Source organism: Camellia sinensis, chromosome 9 (genome assembly GCF_055761805.1).
Source record: "Camellia sinensis isolate YWXY chromosome 9, ASM5576180v1, whole genome shotgun sequence".
Lineage (NCBI taxonomy): Eukaryota > Viridiplantae > Streptophyta > Magnoliopsida > Ericales > Theaceae > Camellia > Camellia sinensis.
Genome location: NC_138969.1, coordinates 183329611 through 183342174, shown reverse-complemented (window position 1 = coordinate 183342174; position 12564 = coordinate 183329611). Strand labels below are relative to the sequence as shown.

Here is a 12564-nt window from a genome sequence, read left to right as displayed (position 1 = left end):
ATTTAATGGTGGATATAGTGGTAACAGGAATATTATAATGACAGATCATATATATCTCTTCTTTTCAAAAAGATCGGGAAGAAAAGGGCTGCCACTAAGGCAGATAAGGGTGGCAAAAGCCAAGCCGAGAAGGGAAAGTTGGCTAAGAAAGACCCCAACAAGCCTAAGAGGCCTCCATGGAACTTTTGCATTTGCTTCTTGGAGCTCTATGGTATGGTTACTTCCACTAAGTTGATTGTGTAATGAATGATCAGACTAGTCGTTTGGCCCATCGCAGCCCCATTATGTACAGTTTCTGCTCGTGAGAAATAAAAGTGATGCTTGGCTCTGAAGCCTATCCCACAACTCTCTGTCATGGCTTGAAACATGTTGCTAAGAAGGTCATTCTTCACATTATGGCACAACTTAGAACACTTCTAGGACTATGTTTGGATTAAGGATTTGAGAATTGATATCCTTCCTATTTTCTTTCCTTTTGCATGTCATTCCTCAAATTTTTTATCCAAACAGAGCCTCAGACAATTTTCCTAGAAAGACATCATATGTGAATTGAATTTATTATGTGTGAGTTACACTATACAAATTTAAATCTATGCTATATATTAAAATTTTACCAACTTTTTAAAAATAAAAATATGAGTACATAGCACTAGTTAAAAAAAAAAAAAAAATTATGAATCATGTGCATTCCACTATGATGAGATCGTCCTCTTTTAATTTGGACTTTGGTGGATTGAACATTCAAATTATCCATATTATATATAAGGAAAATTATATAAATAGAAGTTGCTTTAGTAAATTACCTATTACAATGAGATGGTTGGAAAGCAACCCCATTTTGGCAGATTCCTTTCCATGAATTGGGAATTGGGTGGCATCCCCTCTTGATGCTTTCTTAATATACTTCCGGGAAAAAAAAATTATTAGCTACCAGTTTTAATGATTTTGTAATTTACCTTATTGTATATGGTGACCATCTTTTCTTTTTGGCCTTGTCAATTGTACTTTATTGTAAGGATGTGTGAGTTTGTTATGCACTTCTGTGTCATATGTTGTAAGTTGTAACAAGTGTTGTACTTCTATTTTTCCTCCTTAATTGTGTCTTCTCTTTGTAATTTTTTGGGTATTACAACCCTCTTTCTTCTGCATTGTTAGGTGAGGAACATTATTTGCTCTAACTAGTGATAGACTGAACTGTTGATTATTAATATGTGCAATGGCTTGTTGAGTACAATGCGGCTTTGGCATCCATCTGCTTCATGATTTTGCTTGGATTTGTAGATGATGTCCTCGATGTCCCTTGGAGAGTGTGAGTATTCCAATCATATTTTTTGGATTTATCGGCCCATTTATTTCAAGAGCACTGTTTTCTCTTTGCATTACTACATTCAGAGTTAATGCTAAACTAGGTCTTTCTGACTTTGAAGAACAGGAAATTATTATTGCCATCAATTGCTGCTCTTCCTCTGTTGATGGCCTATGCTGGACATCCAACTATAGTTATACCAAAGCCTCTCATTCCCTATCTTGGGCTTGAGTTTTTGGATCTAGGTAAACCTAAAGCATTGATTATGATTTTAGAGACCTTTCGGAAAAAAAAAAAAAATTTGATAAACCCAGATCCATGTCCCCAATTTCTTCTACTACAACTTTCATTTTGAATCGTTCATGTTTTTTTCAATTTCACCATCATTTCACTTTCTCATCAACATCACTTGTCATCTCTACCTCACTGATTTCTTGCATTAATTTCTAGAAACAGGGCATTACTCTAAATTGGGTGAAAAAACTCATCACCCTCTTTCCAAAATTTCTTGATTCTAAGTAATTATTTTATATGTGCCAAACAGTCTTCTAACCCAACAACATTAACTTCCTACTTTTCACGTATGAGAGGTTAAGGGTTCGACTTTCGTTAGAGACAAGGCTGTGTGGCACCATTCTTTTATTATCACTATGTTGCACACTCTTCCCAAGGAATTTCAGACAAAATAGTATTTGAGTTCTATGTGCAAAATTTACTGTTTCTATTAGATTGAAGGCATTGTATGACAAATTTAATTCTAGAATTGAATATAAGACTCACCTTGTTTTTGTCTCATTGTTAAATTGTGAACAAATAATATTTCTATGTACTCTCAGCCTCAATTCATCATATTTACAAGTAGAAAGAGAACTTGTAATTTAAGTTGCCAATGATTGAGGAAAACATTGTTGGTAGAGCTAGCTATCTTCTGCTCTTCATGTTTATGCAATCTATAATTATTCTGTTTGTTAGGTATTTGTGCTAAATTTAATTGAATTACTTGATGCAGGTTTTGGTTGTAGGTGGTGGTGATGGTGGAGTTCTTAGGGAAATCTCTCGCCACAATACTATTATATAATTCCGAACGCCATAATTAAGTGATCCCATAGTTAAGCTTGAAGTTGCTCTTAAGGTAATTGAAACTCTTGTTGCAAATCACTGATCTGCCATAGAGATAGGTCACTGACATAGTTTTATTTTGATTATTTTAAGCTAAACTAACACATTTAAGTGCATTAAATTTTCACGTCAAGTTTGATATATGTTTTTGCAGATTTTGTTGAGGGAATAGTTGATATGATCGAACGGTTGATGTTGGGAGCCAAAGATTATGTTGCTCTTCTTCTTTCTTTTTTTTTTTTTTTTTTTGAAGACTTGAATTTTTTAGTACAGTGTATTTAAAGATGATTAGTGGATAATGTCTATTATAAATTTAATTAATTTGTTAATTTTGTTATTTTTCATTTACAAAAAATTGTTTGGTGCTTGTAATTGATTCTTTTGTTGTAGCAAACTCATATATGATTTTTTTTAATAAATAATTATTTACGACAGTAAAACAATGGTCGCTAAAAGTGTTTTTTTATTTTTTTATTTTTTTTGCGACGGAAAAATAGCTGTCGCAAAAAGTCTTTTGCGACTCCATGTGTAGTCGCATAGGCCGTCGCAAAAAGGCTTTTGCGACTATATTTTTATTATTTGCGACGGTATGTGACGGTCGCAAAAAGTATTTTTTTTAGTAGTGAATGTTATTAATCACACTTAAAAGATGTGATGTAAATATTTTTAATCACACTTAAAAGGTGTGATCGAAATGCTATTAATCACACTTAAAAAGTGTGATTAAAAATGACCCTTTTTAATCACACTTCTAAATATCACACTTAAAAGGTGTGATCTAAATACTTTTAATCACACTTAAAAGATGTGATCAAAATATTTTTAATCACGCTTAAAATGTGTGATCTAAATATTTTTAATCACACTTAAAAGATGTGATCTAGATATTTTTAATCACACTTAAAAAGTGTGATTAAAAATGACTACTTTTAATCACACTCCCAAAGATCACACTTTAATAAAACTTAAAAGGTGTGATTAAATAACATACATCACACAAAAAAAGTGTGATCTTTATCTGTTTTTGTAGTAGTGAACACAATGTAGTACATAGCACCCGTGCAATTTATCCTTAGTCTTAGCCCTAGTTCAACTTAGGAATAGACTTGAAAGGTATCTTTACCATAGATTTAGCCTTAGTTTCCTAGTTTTTCATTATATCCATGTCAAATTAATGGTTTTTGGCCATCATAAGCATTGTTTTGAGACTTAAATTGTCTTTCAATTCCATTTTGTAACTTAATTTCATATTTTCAAACTTGTTTTTATGCTTTTGTAATTTTCAATCCGTGGAATTTATAAAAGTATGTGTTTTGGTGTTCATTTCCTTTTACTTATCTCTCTTTTTTACATTAAAAACTCCATAGATATTTTAAGTCCTCTTAATTGAGGCAAAACAAGAACCAAGAGGCTTTTTATCACTTTGAGTTTTACAAAACCTCCTGTTTTCAAAAGTTGGGTTTTTTCAAGTATATTTTCATCATCTTAGACACTTCAAAATCTCACTCTAAGAACTCACAATCTAAACTCAAAGCTTGAGCAACAATGATGAAATTTTAGAAAGAGAGAGAGAGAAAGAAAGAGAGAGAGAGAGAGAGAGAGAGAGAGAGAGAGAGATAGAGATAGAGATAGAGATAGATAGAAAGAGACAGACAGAGAGAGGCAGGGGAGGGGAAATCTTTGCCCAAGAAGAACAAATGAAAAAGAAAAAGAAGATTAATGGAGATAGGGGAAAAAGTGGAAGGCAACCTCACATGGGTTCACTTCCTACGGATACTCACTAACCCAACACCACTAAGAGCATTTTCTAATAGTGCCTCAATTTTTTCATCAAATTTGATTAAAAACTTCCTTTAATATCAAGTGCTCCAATGGAGGTTTATCAAAACACCGAACGACTGGGCAAACAATCGGGCGGATGTCCAGCCGGTCAACCAGCTAGTGTAAATTTTTTTTTTTTTTTTTTTTTTTGCCTGGAGGTGGGCAGTGCAATTTGTTTAATAATTTTTTTCTTGAGGTGGTCATCTGGGAGGATATCCAAGAGGATATCCGGCAATAGTAATGAACCATGATTTGATAAAAAACACATTTATCCTCAGTTTGATAAAACAAAAGTGAAATTCTCAATTTGATACTTATTTAATGCAACCATTGGAGAAGTAGCTGAAATCATTTTTCATCAAATTCAAATTTGATGAAAGGTTTGAGTAACTATTGGAAATAGTCTAATTAATACAAAACATATTATAATAACACTCTAAAATTTTATAACATAAATCGTAAAGTGATATAATATGTTCTTATTACACATATATATTTTATTTTGTAGTACACACTATAAATATTCGTAATCCTCTCATAATAATAATATCACGTAATTACGGATGGAACATAATTTAATCAATTGCGCCTAAAATGAATGAAAGTTAATAATTAAAAAAAATCCCAATTAAGATTAAAAGTACATAATATTTCAAATGGATTTAAGATAGTCTCTACCACTTATATAATTAAAAAGGACCAAATAGTTAAGTAAGACTTACATACATAAATTCAAATTATAATGTCATAGGTCTTAACACCCAAAACTCAACACCAAAATTTCACTATAAACTAAACTAAACGTGCTCAATCCGTAATTTTTTTTATATTTTATTTTTACTTTTATTTTTTTGGTCTTTACAATTGTGAGTACAATTGTTTTTTTTTTTTTTTTTTTTTTGTAGGTCTCAAATATTTTTCTTATTGTTCAAGCACTTGTGAAATATGATGGATCCTGTTATTTTTTTTTTAATCTCAGTTGTCAATTAGCCTAACTTTTTGACTATATTAGCCTGACTAAAAAAGTTCTGTTAAGAAGAATTTTTGATTTTTTTGTAATTTTGTAAAAAAAAAAACATGAAATAATTACTATTTAAATGTGATATTTTGTTTTATTAATTTTTTAATCTATTTTTGAGTGTTTCTAAAAGTGAGATGTTTTGGGAAAAAATTCTCACAAACTCCTCTCCAGAAAATGTCAACACAATCAAAAAGTAAAGTGATCCAAAAAAAAATTATGAGCGAAGGCTTTACTGTCCACCACGTTGCAGAAGAACTGAAAGAAACTTTCCTCTATTATAATACATATCCATGATTGGTGTGCTGATGTTGATGCCAATTATCAATATTTTCCCAAAAGGATTAGAAGAAATAGTTTCCATACACAAGTGGCAAATCAAATAAATTACTGAACAAAAAGTTAACAAAATATAATCCCATATACGACATCATGTGACGAATACACGATGTGCCTGTCCATGAATCTTTTCAGAGAACCAAGAAAATACGAATTCAGTTGTAATTGTCATCGGGGTGACACATTTGAAAGAGTCACCTCATTAATAGAGAGAGCGTTAACATTTGTTGAGGGTTGAGCTGATTTCAATGCCAGTCTTCCAACGGAGAATGCAGATCGTGTTGGTTGAGGAAGTGTCATAGTATCGCTTTCAAGCAAAACAGAAAATAGTCCTTTCATGGCATACTCTGGAGACATATATCCACTGTTGTAGAAAATGACATCACAAATAATCAAGTGAGGGAGACACATAATTTAGAAATGCCATAAGAATTAAGAGGGCCCATTCTCAAACCCTTTATGCTTTTGCCGAATACTATACCCGTAGAGACAATGATTAAACTAAATACTAATATGTTTGGAAGAGGCTTACAATGTTCCAAATACTCTATTTGTACTTGCTTCAGTTTGATTTTCGCCAAAAATTCTTGCCATTCCAAAGTCTGATATTTTGGGATTCGTCTCATGATCTAGCAAAACATTGCCAGCTTTAAGGTCCCTGTGAATTATTCTTAGTCGGGAATCCTCGTGCAAGTATAGAATGCCTCGAGCAATTCCATTAATAATGAGAATGCGTCTCTTCCAATCTAGTTGTGCACCTTTACTTGAATCTAAGAATGATATGAACAATATTTAAGTTGATTACTATCAGTAGTGATTATTTTTGAATAATTTTGGTGGCATTAAAATTAAAACCATAAACTTAAACCGGGCCAGACCAAAGAGGAAAACATTTAAGCTTTTGTTGGGCATGTATTCATAAATGAGTAGTGATTCATTTCCCTCCAAGCAACAACCCAAGAGTTTGACGAGATTCCTATGTTGTAGTCTTGCAATTAAAGTAACTTCATTCTTGAACTCTTGAAGTCCTTGTCCCGATGTTCTTGATACCCTCTTAACTGTTGGCTCCATCCACTACCCACATGGTAAGGAGCCCACCATCCACATGGTGTGGGTGGCACCATGTGGTAAAAGAAGCTGGTGGAGGGCAACACTAACTCACTAAAGGAAGATAGTAAGGGTGGCACCACCTTGGCCAATTATGGCTATCACTTCACCTACTCCTCCTCTCTTGGTTATAAATTGAGATGAGTGAGGAGGGGTTATATATATCAGAAATTGGAGAGTGAGAGCTATGAGTTGAGTGAGTTTCATCTCCTCCTCTGTATTTGTATTTTGCTCCATTTTAGTGAAAATTCTCATTTCTGTCCGTGGATGTAGGCATTGGGCCGAACCACGTAAATATTGTATTCTCTGTGTGTGTGAGATAATTTTCTGGGTGTGTTTGATCCTAACAAGTGGTATCAGAGCCGGTGTTGTACGTTTTTCGAAAAAACAGAGTGTTGTTCCAAAAACTTACCCAGAAATCAAAGTGGTAGAAATCTATTTTTGATCACACCGCATTGAAGTACTCGACGAGACGAGCACAAAGGTGAAAACCGCGTTAAAAATAGAGATCAGAAGGCCTCTCACGCGCCACACGCGCCTGTGACGCCGTTTCCACGCACGACCACGCGCCGCACGCGTCGCACGCGCTTTCAGAGGAAGAAGACGCGTGCGTTCACGCGCAGACACGAGCTGCACGCGCGCGCACCAAGCCGCCTGAGCCGGAGCCGAGTTGACCAAGCCGAGTCAGAGCGTTGACCGAGCCGCTGACGTCAGGCTGATGTCAGTAGAACCGGAGGAATAATCCGGTGCTTCTCAGGCGCACCAGACTCTGCCGATCTGAACCGTTAAAATTGTTTTGGCTTTTCCTAAGCCATTTAAGGTCCGATTTGGGTGAGCCAATAGTGTTTTCCAACTATTTAGAATATTTTCGGACACATCCGTACGATCAGATTTTACAAATAAGCTTTCAAAAATTTGCAGTTTTTCTTTTGGCAATCCGAAGTGTTTTTCCGGCTAATTTGACCAGTCCGGACTCCACAGCAAAACTTGTTTTTCAGCCAAAGATCATTTTTGTATGATGGAGGAATCAACGTCGACTTCAGGTTCCATGATAAAGTTAAATGCTTCCAATTATGCCATTTGGAAGCCCAAAATGGAAGATGTCTTGTATTGCCGAGATTTGTTTGGCCCCTTGAGCTTAATAGAGTTAAACCACCAACGGAAAAAAACGAAGACTGTAAGCGGAAGAACCGAAAGACCATTGGCCAGATCAGACAATGGATTGATCACAGTGTCTTCCACCATGTCGCCCAGGAGACTGATGCCTATGCTCTCTGGACAAAGTTAGAAGGCATGTACCAGTCGAAGACTGCTCGGAACAAAGCCCTCCTGATGAGAAGACTTATGAATTTGAAGTTGAAAGGCGATATCTCTATTGCTGAACACACCAGTGAGTTTCAAAATTTGGTGAACCAACTAACAACTGTCAAAATGGAGTTAGATGATGAGATGCAGGCCCTATTGCTGCTCAGTTCTTTGCCAGACAGTTGGGAGACATTGGTGGTGTCCCTCAGCAACTCTGCCCCAGAAGGGAAACTGACCATGAGCATGGTTACAGATGCTTTATTTAGTGAAAAGGCAAGAAAGAAAGAAATGGGTGGAGATCAATCTCATGCCCTCGTCACAGAAAATAAAAGCAGAGATAGAGGCAGGGGCAGGAAAAGAAACAAAAGTAGAGGACACAGCAGAGGAAGATCTCAAGACAGAGGGAAATCCAGAGAAGGTACGAGCCGGCCAAAGTTCAAATGTTACCATTGTGGCCAGGAGGGTCACATAAAGAAGTATTGCTATGCCTTGAAGGGAGAACAACAACAAGGCAATAGACAGCCAAAGACCGAAGATGGGACCACTGCAGTTACTATCTCAGAGGATATTACATTATTCTCTGTTGAAGATGAAGAATGCCTCCATATGTCAGACAACGACACTGAGTGGGTGGTAGATACAGCAGCTTCCTACCACGCTACATCCCAGAATGAGTTCTTCAGTACGTACCAAGCTGGAGATTTTGGTACAATCAAAATGGGTAACTCCAGTTTTTCAAAAATTGTGGGAATTGGTGATGTTCATATCCAAACCAAAGTTGGGTGCACGATGGTGTTGAAAGATGTCAGACATGTTCCCGATTTACGCCTGAATCTTATTTCAGGGATAGCCTTATATCGACAAGGCTATGAGAACTACTTTGGCAAAGGCATATGGAAGTTGAAAAAGGGATCTCTCGTGGTAGCCAAAGGACAGGTAATTGGCACACTATACAAGACTCATGTGGAGGTGAATTCAAATAGCCTCAACGCAGTAGAAGATGAGGCGTCACCAAATTTGTGGCACAAAAGGCTGGGTCACATGAGTGAGAAAGGGTTACAGATTTTGGCAAAGAAGTCACTTATTCCCTTTGCCAAAGATGCAAAATTAAATCCTTGTGACAACTGCTTGTTTGGGAAGCATCATAGAGTCGCTTTCCATTCATCATCCAGAAGACAATCAGAGTTGTTGAGCAGAGTATACTCTGATGTTTGCGGTCCCATTGAAGTGGAATCTTTGGGTGGTAGAAAATACTTTCTGACGTTCATTGATGATGCATCACGGAAGGTATGGGTTTATGTCTTAAAGACCAAAGCTAAGGTGTTCCAGCATTTTCAGACATTCCATGCTATGGTGGAAAGGGAGACTGGAAAGAAGCTGAAATGTCTCCGAACAGACAATGGAGGCGAGTACACGTCAAAGGAATTTAAAGCCTACTGTGCTACTCACGGCATCCGGCATGAGAAGACTGTTCCTAGAACCCCACAACACAATGGTGTAGCCGAGAGAATGAACCGAACCATTGTGGAGAAGGTTAGATGTATGCTCAAAATGGCAAAGCTACCAAAACCATTTTGGGGAGAAACTGTTCGTGTTGCTTGCTATTTGATCAACAGATCGCCATCAGTTCCACTGAATTTTCAGATTCCAGAAGAAGTATGGTCTAGAAGGGAGATCTCTTACTCTCACTTGAGAGTGTTTGGGTGCAAAGCATTTGCACATGTATCCAAGGAGCACAGACAGAAGCTGGATGACAAAGCCACTCCATGCATCTTTATTGGCTATGGAGATGAAGAATTTGGATACAGATTGTGGGATCCGAAAAACAAGAAGGTCATTCGAAGCCAAGATGTGGTGTTTCAAGAAGGCCAGACCTTCGAAGACTTTGGGCAACCAGCCAAACCCAAAGCCACTCCATGCATCTTTATTGGCTATGGAGATAAAGAATTTGGATACAGATTGTAGGATCCGAAAAACAAGAAGGTCATTCAAAGCCGAGATGTGGTGTTTCAAGAAGGCCAGACCTTCAAAGACTTTGGGCAACCAACCAAACCCAAAGTTGATGATGTTTCAGAAATTATTCCAAACCCTGCACCATCACAGCATGCCACTAATGAAGAAGAGTTACCGCAGCATGCAGTCAATGATGTAGAGTTGCAGGATGGATTTCTAGAAGAAGAAGATCCAGAAGCAGAGGGTGTTGAGCAGGGGGAGACACAACCCCCTCTACCAGAGACTGTTGGTCCACAGTTACGAAGATCAACAAGAGAGTTTAAGCCGTCAACCAAATACCCTACTTCTGAGTATATTTTGCTTACCGATGAGGGGGAGCCAGAAAGTTTTCAAGAAGCTAAAAATCATAAGGAGAAGAGTAGCTGGCAGCAAGCTATGCAAGAAGAGATGCAATCCTTGCAGAAGAATCAGACTTATGATTTGGTGAAACTTCCCCAGGGTCGAAAAGCATTGCAGAACAAATGGGTGTTCAAGTTGAAGAAAGATGGCAGCGGAAAGCTAGTCAAGTATAAGGCTCGATTGGTTGTCAAAGGTTTTGGGCAGAAGAAAGGTATTGATTTTGATGAAATCTTCTCGCCAGTTGTGAAAATGACATCCATTCGAGTAGTTTTGGGACTAGCAGCTAGTTTGAATTTGGAACTTGAACAAATGGATGTGAAGACAGCATTTCTCCATGGTGATCTGAAGGAAGAAATTTACATGGAGCAGCCAGAAGGTTTTGAAGTCAAAGGGAAAGAAAACTTAGTCTGCAGATTGAAGAAGAGTCTCTACGGCCTCAAAAAAGCGCCGAGACAGTGGTACAAGAAGTTTGACTCATTCATGGTAGGTCATGAGTACAAGAGAACTGCTTCAAACCAGTGTGTTTATGTCAGGAAATTTCCCGGTGGAAACTTTATCATACTTCTGCTTCATGTTGATGACATGTTAATCGTTGGACAAGATGCCACAACAATCAGATCACTGAAGAAGGAGTTATTACAGTCCTTTGACATGAAGGACCTAGGCCCTGCACAGCAAATTTTGGGCATGAATATTGTGCGTGACAGGAAAGCCAAGAAGTTGTGGCTGTCACAGGAGAAGTACGTTGAACGAGTGATTGAGAAGTTCAACATGAAAGATGCCAAGCCAGTCAGTACTCCGCTGGCTAATCATTTCAAGCTGAGCAAGAATTCTTGTCCCTCCTCTACGAAGGAAAGACAAGAGATGGAGGCGATTCCCTACTCATCCGCTGTAGGGAGTTTGATGTATGCAATGGTGTCCACCTGACCAGATATTGCTCATGAGGTTGGAGTTGTAAGCAGATTTCTTTCCAATCCAGGAAAAGAGCATTGGGAAGCAGTCAAGTGGATTCTGAGGTACCTCAAGGGTACAACAAAAATGTGTTTGTGCTTTAGAGATGCTAAACCAGTCTTGGAAGGCTATACTGATTCAGATATGGCAGGCGATCTTGATGGTAGGAAATCTACATCAGGATTTCTGTTCACCTTCGCAGGGGGAGCTGTGTCTTGGCAATCCAAGCTGCAGAAGTGTGTTGCTTTATCCACAACTGAGGTAGAGTATATTGCCACAGCGGAAGCCGGGAAAGAAATGTTGTGGTTGAAACGGTTTCTCCAAGAGTTGGGATTAAAGCAAGAAAAGTTCACGGTACATTGTGATAGTCAGAGTGCCATAGACCTGAGCAAGAATTCGATGTAACATTCTCGCACAAAGCACATTGATGTTCGGTATCATTGGATACGCAAAGTGATGGACAAGCAGTTATTGGAACTGATCAAGATCCACACAGATAAGAATCTTTCTTACATGATGACCAAGGGTGTCACCAGAGACAAACTGGAAGTTTGCAAGCATCTGATCGGGATGGACTTCAAGTGAGAAGTCAGTTGTCCATGTGGGCGTGGAGGGGGAAAATTGTTGGCTCCATCCACTACCCACATGGTAAGGAGCCCACCATCCACATGGTGTGGGTGGCACCATGTGGTAAAAGAAGCTGGTAGAGGGCAACACCAACTCACTAAAGGAAGATAGTGAGGGTGGCACCACCTTGGCCAATTATGGCTATCACTTCACCTACTCCTCCTCTCTTGGTTATAAATTGAGATGAGTGAGGAGGGGTTGTATATATCAGAAATTGGAGAGTGAGAGCTGTGAGTTGAGTGAGTTTCATCTCCTCCTCTGTATTTGTATTTTGCTCCATTTTAGTGAAAATTCTCATTTCTGTCCGTGGATGTAGGCATTGGGCCAAACCACGTAAATATTGTGTTCTCTGTGTGTGTGAGATAATTTTCTGGGTATGTTTGATCCTAACATTAACTGCAATTTCCTCTCCATCTAGCAATATACCCTGCAAACAGAGTTCAAGTCATGTCACCATATATATGTGACAAGCAATGAATGATATCCTCTATAGATTCATCATCAATGCCACAAGTACCTTGTAAACTGGACCAAATCCACCTTGTCCAAGCTTATTTTCTTCAGAAATGTTTGGTAGCTGCATGTATAAGATCTAACTTCATTGAAGGGAAGTCTTGCA

General features: G+C 37.8%; 1 protein-coding gene and 1 long non-coding RNA gene across 2 annotated transcripts; one reads left to right on the top strand and one right to left on the bottom strand.

The window, feature by feature from the left end:
• The first annotated feature begins 1131 nt into the window (after window positions 1-1131).
• Window positions 1132-2709, top strand: LOC145798880 (uncharacterized). The gene is made up of 4 exons (XR_014340704.1): window positions 1132-1309; window positions 1433-1551; window positions 2316-2438; window positions 2580-2709. It is a non-coding gene; the product is annotated as an uncharacterized LOC145798880 (long non-coding RNA).
• Window positions 2710-5771: 3062 nt separating this feature from the next.
• On the bottom strand, window positions 5772-6674 carry LOC145799971 (cysteine-rich receptor-like protein kinase 19). The gene is made up of 3 exons (XM_082889622.1): window positions 6482-6674; window positions 6136-6373; window positions 5772-5967 (listed from the first exon to the last, which is right to left on the bottom strand). Exons 1-3 carry the CDS (start codon window positions 6672-6674, stop codon window positions 5772-5774), a joined length of 627 nt encoding a protein of 208 aa, XP_082745748.1.
• Window positions 6675-12564: the final 5890 nt, after the last annotated feature.